The 24,192-nt window shown below is 39.6% G+C and overlaps 1 protein-coding gene across 6 annotated transcripts in view; it reads left to right on the forward strand.

The window, feature by feature from the left end:
• Positions 1–24,192, forward strand: part of LOC122009219 (serine/threonine-protein kinase BLUS1-like) — a 59,966-nt gene that overhangs the window by 27,816 nt on the left and 7,958 nt on the right. For all 6 annotated transcript variants that reach the window (XM_042565296.1, XM_042565295.1, XM_042565292.1 and 3 more), the window contains 8 exons: positions 17,301–17,369; positions 17,478–17,612; positions 17,698–17,774; positions 18,480–18,740; positions 20,426–20,514; positions 20,674–20,756; positions 22,964–23,059; positions 23,145–23,243. In XM_042565296.1, coding sequence (XP_042421230.1) covers positions 17,301–17,369; positions 17,478–17,612; positions 17,698–17,774; positions 18,480–18,740; positions 20,426–20,514; positions 20,674–20,756; positions 22,964–23,059; positions 23,145–23,243 — 909 coding nt within the window. The remainder of the gene's footprint in view (positions 1–17,300; positions 17,370–17,477; positions 17,613–17,697; positions 17,775–18,479; positions 18,741–20,425; positions 20,515–20,673; positions 20,757–22,963; positions 23,060–23,144; positions 23,244–24,192) is intronic.

Genomic DNA, 24,192 nt, shown 5'->3' on the forward strand with positions numbered 1-24,192 from the left:
GCATGTCCGACCGGACGCTCGGCCAGTGAAGCAGAGAAAAAGGGATTTCAGTGCCGAGCAGAATGCCATCATCCGGGCGGAAGTAGAGAAACTTCTGGAGGCCGGCCACATATGAGAAGTGCAGTTCCCGAGCTGGCTGGCTAACGTAGTATTAGTCTCCAAGTCGGGCGGCAAGTGGAGAGTCTACATCGACTTTCGGGACTTAAACAAAGCATGCCCCAAGGACTTCTATCCTCTGCCCCGGATAGATCAGCTGGTGGATTCTACGGCCGGCTGCGAATTAATTTGTATGCTTGACGCCTACTAAGGCTATCATCAAGTGCCGCTCGCCAAGGAAGATCAAGAAAAAGTAAGCTTCGTAACGGCCGACGGCACATATTGCTACAATGTAATGCCGTTCGGATTGAAGAATGTCGGGGCCACCTATCAACGCTTGATGAACAAGGTGTTCAAGGAGCAGATCGGGCGTAATCTGGAAGTCTATGTGGACGACATTCTTATCAAATCCGTCCGAGCGGCCGATCTCTTCAAGGACATGGAAGAAACCTTCCGAACGCTTCGCAAATATAGAGTCAAGCTAAATCCCCAAAAGTGCCTCTTCGGAGCAAAAGGAGGGCGTTTCTTGGGGTACATAGTGACCGAGCGGGGAATCGAAGTCAATCCCAACAAAGTGAAAGCTCTGCAAGACATGTCGCCTCCAAGAAATACAAGGGAAGTGCAGCGGTTGACCGGTCGGATAACTGCTTTGTCCAGATTCATCTCCAAAACCGCCGACCGGAGCCTTCCATTCTTCAAGATCCTGCGCAAGGCTACGAAGTTTCAGTGGGATGAAGAATGTGACCGAGCATTTGAAGAATTGAAAACATATCTAAATTCTCTGCCTGTACTTGCCAAGCCGATCGGGGGTGAGTCACTTTATATGTATCTGTCGTCAACTGAACATGCTGTAGGCTCAGCACTTGTGAGGGCGAGCGGCGAAGAGCAACCGTGTATTTTCTAAGCCACATTTTAAAAGATGCTGAATCTCGTTACACCGGCTCGAGAAGTTGGCCTTTGCTTTGGTTCTAGCCGCCTTCGACCGTATTTCTTGGCTCACACCATCATTGTCCGGACGAACAGTCCACTCGGAAGAGTACTGTTGAATCCAGAAGCGTCCGGACGGCTCATCAAATGGACGACAGAATTAAGTGAATTTGACATCCAATATCAGCCCCGCTCGGCGATCAAAGCCCAATCCTTGGCTGATTTTGTGACCGAAGTGCAAAGGCCAGAACCGGAAGCTATGTGGAGAATATATGTAGATGAGTCCTCCACTCGGCTCGGAAGTGGGATTGGAATATTGCTGCTCTCACCTCAAGAAGAGAAGATGCACCTATCCGTCCTACTTGATTACAAAGCTACCAACAACGAAGCGAGTATGAGGCCCTGATTACAGGCGGCACGGCATGTGGGTGCCGGTCGGGTGACTCTATTCGGATTCACAGTTGGCCGCTCAACAACTTTCCGGCACCTTTGAAATCAGTGTTCGGCTTAAACTCTACGTTGAGGCCTTTGAAAACTCAAAGCTACTTTCCGAGAGGTTCTTATACGGAAGATCCCTCAACGGAGAACCATGCAGCAGACGAGTTAGCCAAACTCGCGAGTTCAATAACCCGAGCGCCATTCGACCAATTGAAAAATCTTGCTGGTGGGATATCGGCCTGCAAGGCCTCGCGTTTCCAAGCGATCGAGGACACCTATTATAGAATTTCTCCGTTCGGGCACCACACCCTCCGATGAATACGCAGCCCGACTCCGGAGCCGGGCGGTTTACACTCATTGGAGATCAGATTTACAAGAAAGCTTTCTCGCGTCCTCTGCTGAAATGTGTAAGCTCGGAAGACTCACCATCCTCCGTGAAGTACATCAAGGATCACGCGGGGTTATCCGGCGGGCGATCGTTGGTCAAGAAGATCCTCTTCGCCGGATACTTTGGCCAACTTTACAAATAGATGCCGCTCGGACAGTATCTACTTTGCCGAAGTATCACAACTTCTCTCACCGATCGGCCGAAGAAATGAAGGCGTTTTCATGCCCGTTCGACCGATGGGGAATGGATATTGTCGGTCCATTTCCTGAGCGGTCAAGAGAAAATTTTACTAGTGGCGGTAGACTATTTCTCCAAGTGGGTGGGCCGAGCCGCTAGCAAAGATCATCGAACAAATGGTTAAAAATTCATTTCGCAACACATCATTTGTCGGTTCGGATCCTCGTCGACTAGTGTCCCAAACCGACGCAGCGATTCACGATGAAGATGTTAGAGTTGGATCGCAAGAGCTACGATCGAGCAACATTTTACGTCCGTGGCATACCCCAAAGCAACGGTCAGCCGAAGTAGCCAACCGGAAATTCTCCATATTCTATGCACTCGGCTCGACCACGTGGGGAGTTGGCGGATGAAGTCGGCGCTTTATGGGCCATCCGGACGACTCTAAGGAAGCAAGGCCACACCTTTCATCCGTGTACGGCGCGGCGATCATTCCAATTGAAGTCGAGTCCGCCTTGATCCGAGCTACGATGATGACAACGCCGAGCGGAGAAACATGGAGTGGATTTGGTCGACGAAGAGCGTGCAAGGCATCCGTTCGGCTGATGGCGTATCGTCAACGGATGAAGCAAAACTACAACCCGCGCGTTTCCATCGTTCCGGTCGGCGACCTTGTCTGAAGAAAGTCGAGCGGTCGGAGACGCCGCAAGCTCAAGTCGTGGGCGGTGTCCTTCAAAATCGTCGAAAAGCTCCGCTCGGGCGCGTATTATTTGGAGGATGAGGACGGTCGGCAGTTAGATAGGCCATGGAGCGCGAACCACCTCCAGCCTTACCGGGCGGGATGAAAGGTGTACCACTGTAAATCATCCTGTGTACTTTTTTTCGACTAATACTGGAAATGCAGAAATGAAGAATCAAGAGAACAAATATAAGGCATTGATCGAGCCAAGCGCTCGAGGAACGAAGTCCCCGCGCCATTCGGCCGGAGGTAAATTGATCAAGCCGAGCGCTCGAGGAACGAAGGCCCCGAGCCGCTCAGCCGGAGGTAAATGGGTCGAGCCAAGTGCTCGAGGATCGAAGACCCAGTACCTTCCGGACGGAGATAAATTATCCGAGCCAAAATGCTCGAAGCAGACCCTGAGCCGTTCGGCCAGTAGTACGTTCTCCAAGCTGGGTAAAAGGGGCATATGGATTATCCGGGCCAAGCACCCGAATAGTGAAGGCCTCCCAGCCGATTAGATTCGCAAGCAAATGACCCATGCCGTTCGGCCGGGCACAAAGACTGCTCAAGCGCGAGATAAGTTATGAAGGCCAAGGTCGCTCGACCTGGTAAGGAGTCAGCCTTGAAAACCGACGAGCTCCGTCGTTAAACATCGAGAGCCGCGCCGATCGGCTATAAACATCCGCGCCGACGAGCTCCGTCGTTAAACATCGAGAGCCACGCCGATCGGCTATAAACATCCGCGCCGACGAGCTCCGTCGTTAAACATCGAGAGCCGCGCCGATCCGCTATAAACATCCGCGCCGACGAGCTCCGTCGTTAAACATCGAAAGCCGCGCCGATCGGCTATAAACATCCGCGCCGACGTGCTCCGTCGTTAAACATCGAGAGCCGCGCCGATCGGCTATAAACATCCGCGCCGACGAGCTATAATGCCCCGGGCGGATGAACGAATATCAGAATAAGAAACCGCGGAAACTACGAACATTAAAACATTCAGGCCCGATCGGGGGTTGGTCCTTCGATACTTGGCGTTAGCTGAATTCATGTAAGCCAGATACGTGCAGCGCGAGTAGTCTTCCCCGCTCGAAATTTGTTTAATGGGTTAAGCCGATCGGCCGCTTGATGGAGAACGCTTAAGAGCATGACTGACTCTAAGCATAAACGTTAAGCAAACAGAAGAATATTATATATAATGAGTACGAAGACAAAGGCAAAGGAGCAGCGTTTCATTAGAAGAAAAATTATGCCGACCGACACGTACAAAAAGTTTACATCCGCCGAGCGGATGAAATACAGGAAGTACTTGAAAAGGAGCCCGCATCACTCCGGATCCTCAAAATTAAAAAAGGCGTCCGGGATGTCGTCAAGCATGGCCGCCAGATCAGGAGGGGAAATGCTCAGGTCAGCAGGAAGGTGGCCACCCTTCTTCAAGTACGTCATGGTGACCTTAACCGCTTCGGCAAAAGTAGAAGAGACGTTGCCGCCGAATTTTGCGCCGAACCTCTCCGAGCGGAGGTATTCTTGGCGCGCTGCTGCTAGGCGGTTCGGCTCTCCCTCCTTATATTTTTTAAGTGCCGCTCGAGAAGCGGTTAAGGTATCTTGGACAGCCTTCAAGTCCACCTCGGCCTTTGTGCGTTCTGCCGAACGGACCTCTCGCTCGGCGTTCAGCTGGGCCTCCAGATCCTTGGATCGCTGATCTAGCGCGCGGACATCTACTTTCATCTTGTCCAAATCGGCTACCGCCCGCTTCTTCCGGGCAGTATCGCGTTTGACATCCGCTTCGCGCTTCTTGACTTGGCCCTCTAGCCGAGCCACCTCTGTAGCCAAGTCGGCACTTCTTCCGCTCGCCTCAAGGCTTGTTTTTCTCGCCGCCAGCACGGACCTCCCGACACTGAGTTTTTCCAGAGCTCCTCCAACTCGGCCACGGCTAGTGGCGATTTGCTCACCCCAGCTGTAAGGGAAATAATGAAATCGGGACCAAACAAGAGTAGTGCGGTGAAGAAAACGAATGTACACGAGTGGCTCGCTGCGATGTTGTTGTCGCCGAGCCGCGCCACGAGGGCCACTTGAATCTGCGGTCCTCAATTGGCGAGCGGACCCGCCAAGGTTATTTCGTGAACAGGGCTCGAGGGCCGATCGGGACAAGAATATTCCTCCGATGGGAATCGGAGGGTAGTCTTGATGGTCGGATGGCCGGACGGCGCTTCTTCAGTCGCGGCTGAGAGGACTCCCCTACGGTGGAAGTTTCGCCAACCGACGAAGCGGCGACGAGTCCGGGAGGAGAGCCGAGGGTCGCGGTAGCGGCCACGGGGTCCCGATCCGTGACGGCGTGCGGGGCGGTTACGCCGATCGGCGCCTGTGGTGCCCCTCTTGGGTCGGCGGAAGGTCGAGTCTTCGACGCTTCACCGAACCTCGATGGTGGATCTCCGACTGGGACGCCACATGGGCCGAGGAACAGGATCCGCCTCAACCTCCGCTGAAGCGGATGGGCAGCTTCTGCGCCCCCCCCCTCTCCCGCATCCGCCGGGCGGCTGGGGATGAGCCCGTTGGAGTCTTTTCGTGGCCGCCTCAATTTCCACGGCCTTGATTTCAAATGAGCGGTAGCCTGAGCGCCACAGACTTCAGTCAGAATGGAAGAAATTAAAATCGTTAGATAAAAAGGTGAAGGAGTAAAGAATCTCTTACCCACGTGCGGTAGGGAAGATCGTCCAACGGGAGATAACCCAAAATATACAACACCCTCGAGAAGCAATCGTCGATCTTGCATCACCGACCGGATAACCGTCGCCGCATGAAGATAGTGGGTTGCTCGAACTCGCCGAGTACCGAGCTCAAGATGTCCGCCATTGGTTCGAATGCTGGCCGCTCGAAGTCGGATGTAGAAGAAAAACTCCTTCCAGTGTTTGTTGGAGGTCGGCATATTATCAAAAAATCTAAAGCCTATTCTACTTTGGAAGATAAAAGTGCCTGGCTCGGATTGTTTAGGGTAGAAAAAGAAGTGGAATATTTTGGGGTCAAGAGGGATACTGTGCAGCTTAAAGAGGACGACCACCCCGCTCAGCAGCCTAAAGGAATTCGGCACAAGTTGGCCGAGCGGGATGCGAAAATAGTTACAAACCTCTAAAATAAAGGGATGGGTGGGAAATCTAAGGCCGCCCTGGAATTGGTCTAGAAAAAAACAAATGGTGCCGATCGGGGGGTCATGGGGCCGGTCAGTCGGGTTGGCTACAACTATTTCATAGTTATCGGGAATCCCATATGTCCGAACAAGGCGCCGAGCACCCTCCTCATCAAACCGACTCTCCATGGTCAGGTACCAAGGGCCATGAACACCAACAGCGGGTTCGGAGGAGCTTGCCATCTCGAAGAAGCAAAAAGATAGCGAGGAATCGAAGGAATGGGAGCAAAAGAGGCAAAACAAGTTGGGAAGACCTTGTAAACGAAGGGAGAAGACTCACTGAGAAGGAAACGGACGGAAAGGATCACCGGTGAGATGGTAGCCGCCGAAAAACAAGAACTGGATCGTCGAAGGTCACGGCAGAGGAAGAAGCAGAAGGCAACGCACGAGCGAATATGCGGCGAAGGAAGAAGACGGAGGCTTTATACGGCTGAGGTCGGTCGGCCTCCGCCGTCGGATGCAGGTCACGGAAGACAAGGTCATCATCTAACCGTCCATTTCAAAGCAATCGGCGTCCCATCGTACGGATCATCACCGCCACGCAAGAGGAGCCACGTGGCGCTCTGTCACCAAGCGCAATTAATGCGCCCATACCGCGCACGCTTCGCCTTAATGAAGAGGATTTGCGTGATTTTCGAGAAGATTTAGACAAGCAAACATCCACGTTGAGCGACAAGACAACCATAACTAAGAGCCGAGCGGCTGAATTTGGCAGAAGGGCCGAACGGCCCCAGGGATATTATAAGCGACTGGAAGGCGACGACCGCCCGCTCGAACACATAGTCCAGTCAGTCGGACTCACCATATGGCCGAACGGATAGTCCACTCGGATCATATGGCTGAGCGGATAGTCCGCTCGGATCATATGGTCGAGCGGATAGTCCGCTCGGCCACATTGCAAATCAAGAGTGAAGGTCGAGCAGTTGTCCGCTCGGCCAGGGTGTCCGGCTACAAGAGCCGAGCGGGCGGCGACTCTGAACCATCCCGGACGGACGATCACCGACGCCAGACAAAGGCGAATAGTCTGGCCTAGCGGTTTGATGGCCGATCCAGGAAAAGAAGTCAAAGAGTATGGGCCATGGGACGTCTTCCCGATGCATCCATATCTGGACATGGCCCTTCTGACAGACCCATACCTGGGCATGGTCAAAAGCAGGTGGTTGCTTTGATTGGCGCGCCCAGACTTCTTTGAGAGGTCTATATAAGGTCTCCATTTCTTCACCGGAGGTACACGAGTCTTCTACTTCAAAGCCACTTCTTTGCTATTTCCTCGCCTGACTTGAGCGTCGGAGGGCCGTCGCCGGGACACCCCTCCCGGCTCGGTTTTGTTGCAGGTTCGCCGGAGCACCTGAGGATCTAGTAGGGAGCGCCACGTCCCCAGCGTTCGTTGACCCCTGGTTCGGACAGGATCAATCTATATTCATCGTCGTAAGATATTGAAAAAGAATAATAGAGAAAGAATGAAACAACCATTAAGGGTACGGGTGAGTTTGGTTACATCAATTAAATTAAAAGACACTGAGGTAAGATTAAAGACGGTGTCATGGAATTGAAGGAGTTGGAATAACTATGATAGATCCAAACATAAGAGGTTGATCCATCAGTTAAAGTAATTGTAGAAGTAGAAATATGATACCAAAATTATGATTCATTTGGAGGATGAGGAAACAGGAAATGTTTTTGGTTTAGCTGACTCAATAATAGTAGTAATTGGTGTGAATGAAGACTTTAACGATTCTTGGTACTAAGAGAATTTGGTATATTCATTATCAGAGATTATGACAAACATTTTCTCATCCATATTACCAAAGAGTAGCAAAAACAAAAGAAAACAAAGAATGAAATACGAAAGATCAAAGAGACTCTAAACCTGTTGTACAAAAAAAGTCTCACACGTGAACAGATGTTGACTCAACTAGGTATGTGTAGGTGTTGTACGGAGCAAGGTGAATGGAATAGTGACAACTAAAGAGATTTCTTGTTATGAATGCGCTTTCACCCGTCGACATGTGTTATTGGACTAGAAAAGTTTTAATGGTGTGTGTGGCTCCTGCACCGATCTCGATGATTGGAATTTGGGCAATGATTGATCGACGATTGATAGTTCCTCTTAGGCCAGCAACAGCTAATGGAAAAAACAAGAGTCGTTGGCATTGATGAATAATGAAAGAGAAGAGGAGGCTAGAGTTTGGAATGACAGTGAGACTTTGGAATGAGGGTTAAGATTTGCTTTGATACCATGTTAAGAAATTTTAGAGGAATTAAAAAAATATTATTATTTTTATTCATCAATTTCATATATACTTGACCACGATTCGGGACTGCCGATTCGATGGTTCAGAACTATCAGCTCGACGGTTTAGAATCTCCGGTTCGATGGTTCCAGGGGTTGACGCTTAACCTTAACTATTCAAGACGATTACGATTCGAAACTGCCAGTTCATGATTCGTGCATGGTTCACCATGATTAAGATTATTATTATATGTTAAAATTAAAATTTATAAATTAACTAGCAAAATTCTCTTAACTAATAATTTATAAATTATCATTATTTATCTATTACTCTTCTTTTTATATGGAAAGGACATTTAACTAACAATCAAATATGTCAACATGATATAGATCATATGGATAGGACATTTAACTTTCACTCGAGATCTAGGTTCAAATCTCTATAACATCATTATTTTTATCAATTTTAACTTAGTAGAAGTACAATCAGATGTCTCTGATACATTTTCAATATGACATTTGATTCATCTTCAATATACTCTATTGTTTCAGTAGATGATGTGGAAGAAATACTGTCCTCTTCTGATTACAGCCTCGTGAATTCTTTCTTATATCCTTCTTACCCTCATAACCTTGAAACACAGGATTACATGCCTTTAAATAATCTAGAAGAATTATGGGAAGACTTTCCAAATAATACAAATTTAATGCTAAAACAACTTTGTGCTAAAACTACAGAAGACATTAACTGTCTACATGATTGGATACTAAAAACTGAAACTGATAGTTTGATGGCCAACCGTTAACTTGTACACAATTTGTTACTAATATACATATAAGGTTTTACTATAATTGTGGTCAATATAGCACACCCCTTCCACTCTCTAAACTTTGGATTAAACCATTATTACATCTGAATATTCGGGACTAAATTTTCTTTTGGCACCTGATAGAGCTTTCCTTCTAACAAAAGATTATGCTCTTTTCTTTTCCTCATCCGTAGTATTAGACTATCCATCTATTGTTCATCATTTAACTAACAAACCAGTCTTAGAAATATTATCCCCTAATGATAGTATTTCTTGTCAATATTCTACTAAACATGCTTGCGAACAGTCAAGTGAGCCTAATAGCTAAACCTGTGCTCTAGCTCTTTCTGAATATCAGGATCAGGAAAAACTACTCATTTGGCTGGCAAGCCTGTATTAGATCTTTTTGATGAGCTTAATGGACGACAACCAGAATTTGATGACTATATTCTGATTTTGATACTGAATGGGATGCTTTTCCTTCCTTAATAGATCAAGTCAAACACTGGAGAGTCTCGGTCCAAGGATCCAACTAGATATGGGATCGATAAGAAGACCGTACCTCCTAGTTGGAGAAACATACACTGAAAAAATTTATTGGCTTAGAGATATGGGAACTAGGTTCTTTCCTTTTCCTTCACAACACAACATACAACATTACTATAACACTACAAACGAAAGGCCGAAAGATGGTCTCATAAAACAAGAGCAACTTCAGCCCTTTCTGCTAGAGAGTGAGCCGCTCTCGCCACGACCCAAAGAAGCAAGGCCCAAGCACACAGCTCTTCCAACCAACAAGGCCAAGACAACAGCTCTTACACCCAACAAGCCCATTACAATGAAGCCCAGGGAACCAGTGCTACTCCATCAATGGATTCTATAGGTGAACGGAACATTGAGAACATGCTAGAACCCAAAGGGTCCCACACACCACTACTTTACAGCTCTATTCTCTCTTATCCTCTAGATGTTTCCACTCCAAAAATGGCCCCCTTCCACCTTTCTAGCCTCTAGATGTCTCCACTCCGAAAATAGCCCCCTTTCACCTTCTTTCTATCCTCTAGATGCCTTATGCACTCCACTCAGAAAATGACCCCTTTCCTTCTTAACAGCTCTCTTCCCTCTCTTCTCTCTCTTCCTCTATAAAAGCCCTTCTAGTCTCAATCCAAAGCGCAAGAGAGCCCCAAACGTGCAAGTAGTCTCTGCAAGTTTCTGTAAGTTTGTTGTTTTGTTTCTAAGTCCATGTAAAGTCCACATTTCTCCATCTATTTATACCACCTCTATGTAAACACATGTCTCCATCTGTTTATACCACCTCTATGTAATTAACTGTTGGTTTTATAGTTTTGTAAAATTTCTATGTTTAATAAAGCTATTTCTATGAAGAACTAAACAAAGTAGGGGCTTTGTCTTGATTTTCTAAACAAATAATTACTCTCATAAAACTTCCTCGGTCCTTATCTCAGTAACCACGAGGTGAACAATAACTATATCAGGAATAATAGAAGTTTTGACCGGATAAGTTCTGTACAGGCTAAGGAAGGCATACTGCCTATTCCTAAAATAGCTAGGGCAACAGTTTGGCTGTGAGGTCCTGATAGGTGAGGCTTATTGGAAGTAAAAGCGAAGAAAATTAGGGAAGAAAAACAGGACAAACTGTTCATAATTACAGTTTACAATTCATCGTTCACAACTACTGTTCACTTTTGCTGATTATAATTACCGTTACTGATTATTGTTCACTTTAATTGTACATAATTACTGTTAGTATTCACTTTTATGATTCATAATTATTGTGCACTCATAATTACTATTCGGTTTTATGTTCATAATTATTGTGCACTCATAATTACTATTCGCTTTTATGTTCATAATTACTGTTTACAAATCACTGTCCACAATTCCTATTTATAAACCCAAAATTTCTGGTACATAAAAATTTTGGTATCACAAGCCCAAAATTTTGGCTACGTAAAATTTTAGTGTCAGAGCCTAAAGACTCCAAGAGGACCTAAACACTTTATCAACAAAATACAGTTCCAAAATACTTATTATGAAGAAGCCTTTGATTTCTCTTAACAATTTGCTAAAATATAGTTCCAAAATACTTATTATTGTAACTTTGCTCTATTAAGCTAAGGAGATCAAAATAACACTATATTAGCCCTGCTAACATCTTTACATTATAGGTTTATAGTATTAGAAACTTAGTTTAGTATCCTTAAAAACCATATTCACAAAAATAATTAAACAAACAATCTAAAAGAAGCATTAGGCAACTTAAATAAAGATCTGAGTAAACTTTCTCTTGGAAAACTATTGCCTATAAATTTCTCACATACACAACCCAATCAAAAGAGCTCTCTTCTAATGGATCTACGAACACGAACACAAATTGAATCTTTTACAGGATTATCATAAACTTTAAGACAACCAAATAGAACTTTATCTATGATACCCAAGAGATTATCAACCAATACAACTACTTATCAACTAGAAGAATTTATAGATATTGAACAAAATTTAGACACTTTTTTAAATGAACAATTAAATACCCTAAACCCTAGAAGGATATACAATCAAGGATTGTTATCCTTTTCTAAAGCACTTTATAGACATCACAGGACACAACCACTTCATTTACCAGATGAAGGTGAAGAACATTTTACATTTATAACTGAAGAATCAGCAAAAACACTTCTACAACGTAAACATAATTACATCCATTTAGGACTAATTGTATTTGGCCATAGAGGACTTACTAGAAAAAGTATCAGAGCTAAAGTATTTTTAGTCATTTATGACTCACAATTTTCTGATAATGATAAAGTTATTATTGGACTCATTGAAGTCGACATGAATAGCAATTTAGAAATTACTTATTTTTGTCCAAATTTTAATATGACTATCCCAGACGTTATATAAGATCTCAGTCTAAGCAAGAGGCTATGGAGATTTTCAACGTCATAATATCCAAATAGACATAATATTTCTAGGAAAAACCATGACTAATATTAATAATATTTTTCAAGTTCAAATAAACAATATTATTGGAATACTTACTATAAAAGGAATTTATTTTCTCAAACCTAAAGATTTTTCATCCAATCTACTTGCTGGATTAAATTGGACCCTTAATATAAAATTAAAAAATGCACCCCAAACTTTACAAACAAAGGAATCTATTATTTATCAAGATAGACATGGTAATTCTATAGTAAGATATTATAATTATAAATCCTCCACATCACATGAAGAGGATCATGAGGATAACCAAAATAATATAAACTTATTGAACATAGAATACATCACACAATCAGATCATACATACCAAAATACTGAGGAAAACTATTTATTTTATGATAACTTAAATGAATATGTTTACATTCTAGTTGAAATAGCTGTGCACTTCACTAATGAAGACTTAACAGAATTAGAAACGCTTAACCTCCTACACCATAAATTAGAACTAACTGGATGTTATATTTTGATGAAGATAATAACATTATTGCTAAAAAGAAAAATTATTTCTCAAACGTCACTCTAATGATTCCAGCTGAATCTAGTAGCACTAGCAATTTCAGACCACAGCATTTATAAGTAAGATATCTTGAAAGTTCTATGAGAACTATGGATTATTGAGAAGGTCGTCCTCCGAGAACAAGGATTAATCCTTATACTAATAACAATCTTTTATTGAGAACAATAGGAAAAAGAAGACTACCAGAAATTATCTACTTTGGCAAAAATTTAGTCTGATTAAATATTGGAGAGTGCGATAATCCACAACTATATGATACCTATATAGAACAATGGATAGTCTCTGTATAAAGAGATTATCAAGCTAGACATGAACTAGACATAGAATCTGGTGAAGCCATGGTAAGAGTAGGAGAAAATTACTTAGGTGGTGTTGCTAGAGCGGCATGGGAAGCCACAGTAACATACCATAAAAGAGTAAGACCTAAGAAAACATACTATGTTAGAAAAAGTAGAGAAAAGAAATCATACCTCAATAAAGATAAACATGTGAGAAAATTCAAACTAAAGAAAACTTGTGCTAATACTATTACTTGTTTTGCTTATTTTATGGTTTGTTACAGAGTGTTTGGGTGCTCTTGATGGAATGTGTCTATTGTTAGTTCGTGTTTTGGGTTGAGAAAGATTATATTGTTGAGGGGTGTAAATTTGATTACAGAATCCATATTGTTGAAAAACCAAAGTGTTTTTTCACATGTTTATCTTTATTGAGGTATGATTTCTTCTCTACTTTTTCTAACATAGTATGTTTTCTTTGGTCTTACTGTTTTATGGTATGTTAATGTGGCTTCCCATGTTGCTCTAGCAATATCATCTAAGTAATTTTCTCCTACTCTTATGACTTATCATGGCTTCACCAGATTCTATGTCTAGTTCATGTCTAGCTTGATAATCTCTTTATACAGAGACTATCCATTGTTCTAAATAGACTATCCATTGTTCTAAATAGGTATCATATAGTTGTGGATCATCGCATTCCCTAATATTTAATAAGACTAAATTTTTGCCAAAGTAGGTAATTTCTGGTAGTCTTTTTTTTCCTATTGTTCTCAACAAAAGATTGTTATTAGTATAAGGATTAATTGTTGTTCTCGGAGGATGACCTCTTCCATAATCCATAGTTCTCATTGAACTTTCAGGATATCTTATTTGTAAGGGTCGTGGTCTGAAATTGCTAGTGCTACTAGATTCCGCTGGATTCATTAGATTGACATTTGAGAAATAATTTTTCTTTTTAGTAATAATATTATTATCTTCATCAAAATATAACATCCAGTAAGTTCTAATTTATAGTGTAGGAGGTTAAACGTTTCTAATTCTGTTAAATCTTCATTAGTGAAGTTCACGGCAATTTCAGCTGTGATGTAAACATATTCATTTAAGTAATAGTTTTTCTCATTATTTTGGTATGTATGATCTGGCTGTGTGATGTATTCTATGTTCATTAAGTTCATATTATTTTGGTTATCCTCATGATCTTCTTGTGATGTGGAGGGTTTATAATTATGAAATCTTACTATAGAAATACCATGTCTATCTTCATAAATAATAGATTTCATTGGTGGTAAAGTTTGGAGTTTATTATTTAATTCTAGATTAAGGGTCTAGTCTAATCCGGCAAGTAAATTGGATGAAAAATCTTTAGGTTTGAGAAAATAAATTCCTTTTGTAGCAAGTGTTTCAATAATATTGTTTATTTGGACTTAAAATTATTATTAATATTAGTCATGGTTTTTCCTAGAAATATTATGTCTATTTGGATATTATGTAATTGAAAATCTCCATAGCTTCTTGCTTGGACTGAGATCTTAATATGTTCTATAAAATTTGGGATAGTCATCTTAAAATTTGGACAGAAATAAGTAATTCCCAAATTGCTATTCATGTCGACTTCAATGAGTCCAATAATAATTTTATCATTATCAGAAAATCGTTAGGAGGTTTAAAAATACTTTAGCTTTGATGCTTTTTCTAGTAAGTCCTTTAAGACCAAATACAATTAGTCCTATATGGATATAATTATGTTTATGTTGTAGAAGTGTTCTTGCTGATTCTTCAGTCATAAGTGTAAAACGTTCTTCACCTCCATCTGGTAGATGAAGTGGTTGTGTTATGTGATGTATATAAAGCGCTGTAGAAAAGGATAACAATCCTTGATTGTATATCCTTCTAGGATTTAGGGTATTTAATTGTTCATTTGAAAAAGTGTCTAAATTTTATTTAATATCTATAAGTTCTTCTAGTTTCTAGTTGATAAGAAGTTGTATTGGTTGATAATCTCCTGGGTATTATAAATAAAGTGTTATTTGGTTGTCTTAAAGTTTGTGATAATCCTGTAAAAGATTCAGTTCGTGTTCATAGATCCATTAGAAGAGAGGTCTTTTGCTTGGGTTGTGTATGTGAGAAATTTATAGGTAGTAGGTGACTGCTTGGGAATTATTATTCCAAGAGAAAGTTTACTCAGATCTTTGTTTAAGTTTCCTAATGCTTCTTTTAGATCGTTTGTTTGATTATTTTTGTGAATGTGGCTCTCAAGGGTAATAAACTGAGTTTCTAATACTGTAAACCTATAATGTAAAGATGTTAGCAAGGCTAATATGGTGTTATTTTGTTGAACCAATAGTTGATCTCCTTGGCTTAATAGAGAAGAGTTACAATAACCAGCATCTTTTGTTTTAGCGAATTGTTGAGAGAAATCAAGGGTTTCTTCGTAATAAGTATTTTGGAACTGTATTTTGTTCATAAAGTGTTTAGGTCCTTTTGGAGTCTTTAGGCTCTGATACAAATATTTTACGTATCATAAATTTTGGGTTTGTGATACCAAAATTTTTACATACCATAAATTTTGGATTTGTGAACAGTAATTGTGGAGAGGGATTTGTAAACAGTAATTATGAGTAGTAAAGTGAAAAGTAATTATGTACAGTAAAAGTGAACAATAATCAGTAATAGTAATTATAAACGGCAAAAGTGAACAGGGATTTGCAAATAGTAATTATGATCAGTTTGTCCTGTTTTTCTTCTCTAATTTTTTTTTCTCTCTTTTACTTCCAATGAGCCTCACCTATTCAGGACCTCGTAACCGAATTGTTGCCCTGGCTATTTTAGCAATATAGGCAGTATGCCTTCCTTACTTAGCCTGTACAGGACTTATCCGGTCAAAACTTTTGTTATTCCTGATATAGTTACTGTTCACCTTGTGGTTATTGAGATAAAGACTGAAGAAGTTTTATGAGAGTAATTATTAGTTTAGAAAATCAAGGCAAAGCCCCTACTTTGTTTAGGTCTTCATAGAAATAACTTTATTAAACATAGAAATTTTACAAAACCATAAAACCAGCAGTTAATTACATAGAGGTGGTATCAACAAATGGAGACATGGGTTTACATAAAGGTCGTATAAACAGATGGAGACATGTGGACTTTACATGGACTTAGGAATGAAACAACAGACTTACATAAATTCGCAGGGAGACTACTTGCATGTTTTGGGATGCTCTTGCGCTTTGGGTTGAGACTAGAAGGGCTTTTATCGAGGGAAAATAGTTGTGGAGAACGAAGGAAAGGGGTTATTTTCGGAGTGGAGTGCATAAGGCATTTGGAGGATAGAAAGAAGGTGAAAGGGGGCCATTTTCTGAGTGGAGACATCTGGAGGCTAGAAAGAAGGTGGAAGGGGGCCATTTTTGGAGAGGATAAGAGAGAATGGAGCTGTAAAGTGTTTCAGAGTAGCAGTGGTGTGTGGGGTTTTGTTCACCTATAGAATCCATTGATGGAGTAGCACTGGTTCCCTGGGCTTCATTGTACTGGGCTTGTTGGGTGTAAGAGTTGTTGTCTTGGCCTTGTTGGTTGGAAGAGTTGTGTGCTTAGGCCTCGCTTCTTTAGGCCGTGGTGAGAGCGGCTCTGTAAGCTCTAGCCGAAAGGGCTGAAGTTGCTCTTGCTTTATGAGACCATCTTTCGGCCTTTCGTTTGTAGTAATGTTGTATGTTGTGTTGTGGAGGAGAAAGGAAAGAACTTGGTTCCCATATCTCTAGGCCAAAATAAATGAAAAATAATATATATTAAAAAAAATCAAACGAACAGTAAATTGAGATATAGGCTTAATCAAATTCCTACAACCAAGGTAAATTATATCCCTACAATCAAGGTATTTCCTGGAATTTTTTCCCTCAAACAAACAACAGAAAGTGGCTAATTTTCCTCATTTTTCCGAACCACTTGTTTCCTTATATTTTTCAACTTAAGGAAATGAGGCTTAAGTTTTTGAGAGGTCCTAGAATATTCTACTGTGTTACAAGTTGAGAGTTTGCAATATTTTTGAATTGAGGGGAAGTGTAGGGGAACAAATTGTAAACAGAATAGATTCAAATAGTAAATGTGCCTACATGAGGGAGTTGTGTAAATATAAAATGCTATTGTGATAATATATATCAATATAGGAGGCCTAAGGGATCCCACACCTTAAAAAAATTTCCCAACTAAAGACAAATGGCACTGGTACAGTATTTTTTAAGGCTATGACCTAATGAATCCTTCAATTTAATTTACAACTCGTGGGCCCTAACACTAACCTTTTTAAGCCATTCTAGTTTTAAATGAATCCTTCCCCAATTGCATGTCCTTAAATAGTTGGGCATGGAGCTTGTTTTCTTCTTGTTATACTATTGATGGTTTTTTTTACTTTTCTACTATTTTTTTGTGATATGTAGATTGTTATATTTAATCAAGTATTTCAGATTATACTGCTGGTTGCTGTTAATAATATCACTTATAATCTTAATCTCTTATTGCAGCAAGAATACATGACAGGAATAAGTGGCTGGAATTTCAATCTGGAGGACTTGAAATCCCAAGCTGCTCTTGTATGGATATTTGTCTTATGATTTCTCATATCACATGGTGTTACCTATTCTGACTGGTTATAAGAAACTAACATGGCTATGTTTTTCCTTTTATGTGTTTGTCTCCAGATATGCTCCTTGGATGATGTTCATTGCACTGAAAATATAGATGTCAAGACTAACCTTAAGAAAGGTTATGGCAATATTGGTTCTTCAAGGCATGATGAGAAAGATAATTTTGCCAACAATGAAGCTTCTAGGGAGGTATTATTATTCTTATTTGTTGTTTCTTGCCTAATCCCTTTTGTGTTTCTTGAGGTGTATCTAAGTAAATTTTTAAGTTTATTAGGATCTTCTGCAAGATATCCAAGATTTGGAGGGTCCACTTGCATCTGCATTTTCAAGCCGCCCTCTTGAGGCACTCAAGTATGTAAACTAAATATTTATAATAATGAGTTTCTTTTTGGATTCTCATTTTTAGATAAAGGAAAACAGATGTTTCTCTTTTTTAGGGATAACATAGTAATGGTCATGACCACAATTACATTAAAAAAAAAAGTTAAGAACCTGTTTTGTGCTGGTGGCCAATGGCCATATTGCAAAAAGATGTCAGTATGAGAGAGAAGCAGCAACAGAAAGAATAGCAGTGGTTCTGCTTATTTGAGATCTAGTTTAGAAAGACAATCATCCAGCTCTTTAATGAACTTAGAATCTTGTTCAGGTTTTGGATTCAATTATCTGATCTTTTCCAGAGCTGATGACATTGGGAATGACTTGCAATTTAAACTTAGTGTATTGTAACATGTGCTTACAAGTGTATAGAGCTAATGACTTATTGCTGAAATAGGGGAAATTATACGATAATAGAAAGTTATCTGTCATGGTTATCTTCTAGATATCTCTACTATGGATTGTTAAAACAACTATAACATGTGTACTTCACAAATGCGACTATAATATGTGTATTTCTCAAACTGAACTGAACGATTTGTCTATTTCAGTCATTCAAATTAGCTAGTCAAAAAGTATTTGTTAGTAACATTTTAAGTTTATATACGTTTCACGTAAGCTATTGATGAATTGTGCATGTAACTAACTGTGTTAATTTTTAAACATTCAAATTTGTTGCAGAGCTTGTTTTGATGTTTCTGAGGACGTGAGCGCTACAACTTCTACTCAGGTGATCCAGTCACAATTAGACACTGTTACTTCACGACTTCAAGCATCAGAAATGAAGAACTATAAATTTGATATGGATAATGGGGCAGATGTGGTAAACCCTTCTGTATCTTTGAACACGGATAGCCATGTATGCCAAAAATTCTCAGTTGATTCTCTTCTTCTTGAGCGCATTCTTTCTTCACATAGGAATGTTGACACAGACACAGAGAGGTAATTGTAATAACTGGAATCTACAATATCACAAAGTTCATTTTGCTTATGCAGTAAACCCTTTATGAATTTTACTACTGCTTCACAAAATTGCCATCTGATGTTTGCTTGGATGTTACCGTGCCATCTAATCCTAGCTCTTTGTACTTCTTTATGCCTTTTTGCATTAGATAATGTAGTAGGAATAAACTAATATAAAGGAACAATGTTTGGAATATAGTATGGTTTCAAGTGTTGATCGATGTTAGTTGGCTATAGTTCAAATTGTTTCAGACGTAGATCAATAATGATAATGTGTCAACAGAGGAGACATCATCGTGTTGCCTTGGTATTATCCACAATCAAACAAGATTTGTGTTATAATTTGTTCCTGTCTATCATGGGGAGGTGATGTAATGCTAGAAAAAAAGAGAGGAGAGAGGAACACCAACACTAAAGATTAGAATTGATGCTAGAGTCAGAAATTCAGATATATTGGATACCTTAGACTTGTATCTTCCCCATTCAAGTTATGAGATGCCAACTCTTAATGATTATTAAGAGATGCTTATGAACATGTGGAGAAACAAGTTCCTAGATGACTTGGGTGCATTATTTAATCTGAATTAGAAAATTGTAAGGTTAATTTCACTAAGATGTTACTAGAACTAATGCTATCAGCAATTTACAAAATTTGTTTTGGTATTAGTGAGACAGCTGTTATATTTTTTAGTTGTTGCTCTGAAATATTATTTCTGTTTTTTATAATTGTTATGTTTATATTTGGAGCTTAACAAGCTAAATAAAAAGTATTATAAGATTAAATTCAGGTTAGGTGTTCTCAACATGCTTTGAAGTTGCTACATTGCTGACTTTTACCAATCATTTCGGTCCAAGAACAAAGCTCCAACATGAGATTTTAATTTAAATCTTCAATAGAAGGGCATTAATGATATTTGTAAACCTTATCTAACGTATAAAGCTAAATTAGTAACTTTAGAATCAGCTTTAAAATATCTTAAAGTGAAATAAAATAAGTTGAGACAATTGCAATCAACCAACATTTATTTGTAGTGTATGTATTCTCATAGAGCTGAATGAAAGATATCCATATGACTCACACGAGATAGTCAGGACAAGCATTTCAAGATGATGATAATGATGATTGTTTTAAACAAATGATGTGAAAAATGAATAATCTGTGTTTAATTTGAAAATTCTATTATTTTCCTAAGTTCACGCATTTTTCTTTATTTTCTAAAGTTTATTTATATGGAAGTTCCTTATCTATCTGGGGTATGTGTTTTTTGTCTGGCTGTTCCCAACACTAATTCCAATTGCAAATTATGCTGACAGCATTGAAGCTTGCCTCTTTTTAATCTAATTTATTCTATGTATTCTATTTTGTTTCTTCTATTGTATAACAAGGCTCTAACGTTTACTATGACTATGTTTTTGTTGCATATTTATTCACTACTAGGTTCCTGTATTGTATGAGTATTGTTGTTATCAATAGTCCCTTTGTATTCATTTCATTTATTCACCTTCATACATTTCCTTTTTGTCAATGTATTTTGTTTTTGCTTAGTGCGTCAGTTCTATTAGTGTAGTTGCTCATTTTGTTTCCTTTTCTACATGTAGATCAAATAGTTCGGCATATATTAGTTTGTTGCTAATTCTTTAATCTTTCTGATATTCTATCAAAGAGACTGCATAAAATGGAGTTGTCAGCGTGAAAGAAGTCACAGTGGTTCCTTGTTCCATCAAATAAAAGATTTGCCAAATGTTACATCTGGTATAATATCCATGTCATTTGTGATATTGAAATCTTTCCGTCAAAAATTGATATTTCATTCCTGTGCTCTAGAAACAAGCACAATCATATGGGTCTTTAAGTGGTTTGTTGTTGATTTTCTTTGTTTAATCATGGAAAATATGCTTGACTTATGTGCAGTGGTACATGAAGAGCCATTAGAAGGAAAAGTTATCCAGCGTAAAGGACGTTTCCAGATAACATTTCCGAATTCTAGCCCAAAGGTACCTTGATTTCTTTAATGGCATTAAGAATGCACATGAAGAGACTACAAAAACTTGAGGATCTGGAACTGCTTTACTTCTTTAGCTATGCAGTAGAATGCTAGTTGGTGGTAGCTGAAAATTGAATATAGTTGTTTTTACATTATTTGCATTCTTGATCTCAACTTTACTATCTAGAGGACATACACCTACTATATAAATGAGGGATTTGAGGCTCATAGATGGTGATCTCAGTGTAAATTGAAACTACCTTGGATTTCTACTGCAAGTATGTCTATAGTCGCATTATAGCTGTAGTGATGAATAATAGTTTTGCGTTATCAAGTCTGTTAACTGTGCATTGTCAAGGTCTCTACATGTCCTTGTGATCACAATTGAAAGGTCATTAGGTTGCTGAAATCTACCTAGATTCATTACGAGTGGTCAACATGTCCATTTTGAATTTTTTCTTGTCTTGTTCCACTAGGTAAATTGGTAAGACTGAATCATGAGAACTAGAAAAAGCTGTGCCTCTTGGGCATTAGGTGAGCATTTCATCCATTTTGCCTCTTGACACTAACAGAATAGATAGGTTGTGTATGGAGTCTCGAACAAATACTATAATCAATTCAAGCCAGGAAAATCAAGTTGACCTGCTTAGACTTATAATCTAGAAGGTGTTGCCCTCCCACCTCGATAAGGGAACTAGCCCTACAACCCTTGTATCCTTCCCCTTTCAACCTGTAATTTGTCAATCCTTTAGTCTTTCTTGTATTGGCTACTAATCTTTCTACTGCATCAATTAGGCACTTCTCTGCATATTTCATATACACTTTATCTATTAGAAGTATAATTACAAAGTTAAATATAAAAGGTTGTTCACAACATTAGATCTGTGATCCTGGTTGGCAAGCTTTCCACTTTGACATGCTGCATCTGTGAATATTCAACCTTAAATGTATAGTTGATTGGCAATTCTATTATGTTAAGACTAACAATCCTGGTTGGCTAGCTTCCCAACGTTGACATTTCTGCACCTGTGAATATCCAATCTTTAAAATATGGTTGGTTGACATTGTTTTATTGTAATGATACACTATTTTTGGAGTTTTAGTGATATCTTTTTCCATAATTTTTATAATTAATCTCTTTAGGATAAGTTCCTTCGCTAGTGTAAGTGCCATTGCAATTTGATGTAAAAGCCCATCGTTGTTCCATGGAGATCTGTATGCAGCAGCCACCTTAATCTGTTCCTTGAGAGTAGGGAAAGAATGCAACTTTAAAAGTCCTTGTATGGTATTGAACATTCCAAATATTGCCCTGCGCATGGTTTGAAAGATCTAGAGTTGCTTGGGTAATTTATGTCGCACTACAATGTGGAGTTCACTATTTCGGATTTTTGCATGCTCTTTTCATATGGAAATGCATTTTTTTTTGGTGGTTCATGTAAATGATATGTATATTATTAATCATGATGAAGTCCATGTATGTCATCAACGAATTATCAAAGGAAAGAGTTGATTAAATAGTTGAGATTTTGGAAAAGCATAGTGTTTACTTAAGATTGAAGTTATTCAGTCAAGGAAGATTTTAAATTGGAATGATAGGGTCTAAATTATCTGAAGTAACAATAATCCAAAAGAAGATTAAACTTTTTCTATTCGGCATATCATATATGTATGGAGTATTAGTTGGAAAAAACTAACTTGTGTATTGCTAGACTGGATATGTTACTTGCAGTAGGGTGAGCCAGCTCTAGATTCCCAGCAAGATAATTTGGATCTGTGTTTTTTTTAAATGTGAAGGGAGTTCAAGGTGTGATTTTAATAGGGCTGTAAATGACCAAATGTTCATGAGCAAGCTGGCATTTGGCTTAGTAAGAGCTTGTTTATATTTGTTCAATACACAAAGTCAACTCCTTTGACGATTGACTGAGTACACCCAAGCTGCAGCAGTTTTTTGTATTCTTTATCTGATAAACAGGTTCTGTACACTGTCCCATATCCATAATGCTACTGGTAGAAGTTCTAATTCATGCTTGTGACATATAGAACTAAGTTTGCTTTATGTTATTAGATAGGAATTGGGATGAGCCATCTGATATTTTAATGGTGTGTAAAGCTCAAATTTCCCCTGATTGCATTACTGGGATTTTGGACGTGCACAACCAATCAGTTTGGTACAACTAGTGTGATTAACTGTTTTAACTGTCGTATACTGTTTCTTAGGTAGCTTCTTCAGTGAACTTATTAACATCTGCTGTGAACGCTGCTGCACTCATTCCATCCTTGCAATTTTTATGGCATCAAAATGCCATGCAAAAGGTCAGCTGCATGGAACTTTTATCCTTTGTCTATATTTGTTGTCTAGGTATTCAACTACAAATTATTATTATTACTTTTTTGACAGGAACTTCTGATTAAATTGATCAAGTGTTTGGAGCAAACATCTATCATATCTGGGGGTAACCATACAGAAGTTTCTGATTATAACACTGGTGATTCACAGGTACCTGTAGAAAATTAAATATTTTTGATCATTCGGTTGAAGAATGTGTTCTTCATAGATATTCCTGCACAGTTTGTCAAGAGAAAACATATAGAGTTTCTTAACAGCTACTTTCCCTTTTTTAATAGTAAAATCTGTTGAAGATAAGGAATTATCAATTATAGGAATTTGTCAAGGAGAGGAGGAAATGTGCCAATAATCTAACCAAGCATAAAGTTTCTATTTGAAAAATATCTCCTGCCTTGTGGTTGGACTAAACAACATTGGAGTAGACAACGTTGTTTTGATGTGCTGGTAATATGGTTTAAGTTAGATGATTTTTTTATCTTTGATATGTAAGGAATTGGATAGTTCTCATGGTGCTGACTCTATGGGATTGGATTGTGGATTTGGCTAATGGTTGTCGTGTGCTCGATGACTCAATTGAATGAGAGGAGTTATCATAGAGCTTGGGATCTGCTTGGGAGACTTGATGGCTTGCAACGCTGGTTGAGTGGCATGGAGTGAGCTCATGGAGTTTAGTGCACTTGATAGCTTCGTGGCTGGGATCAAGAGGGTTGAAGACTAAATTGTAGAGTGTTGGTCGAGTGACATAGAGCAAGCTTGAAGAGCTCAATGCACTAGATGGCTTAACATAATCTGATTGATAGAGTTGAATACCTAAAGCATAAGAGATTATTTGAGTGGATGCAATCTTGGGCCTTTACTTTGGGCATCATCATTATAATGATGTGCTTATTTGCTATGTAGAGTAGACTATATCTGAGGCCACGTTGTGAGGTCTTCAACCTAGATACTGATGTCCTAGGTTGTCCCAAGCATTTGTAGGCTTATGGTGGTGGTAAGCGAGGGACCACCTAAGTTCTAGTTGTTGGAATACAAATAATCTATTGTCGGAGATTTTTATGGGACTTAGTTGAATTTAAAAATTACACAGAATTTAAATTCA

The sequence above is a fragment of the Zingiber officinale genome, chromosome 8A (assembly GCF_018446385.1).
Source record: "Zingiber officinale cultivar Zhangliang chromosome 8A, Zo_v1.1, whole genome shotgun sequence".
In the NCBI taxonomy this organism is placed as follows: domain Eukaryota; kingdom Viridiplantae; phylum Streptophyta; class Magnoliopsida; order Zingiberales; family Zingiberaceae; genus Zingiber; species Zingiber officinale.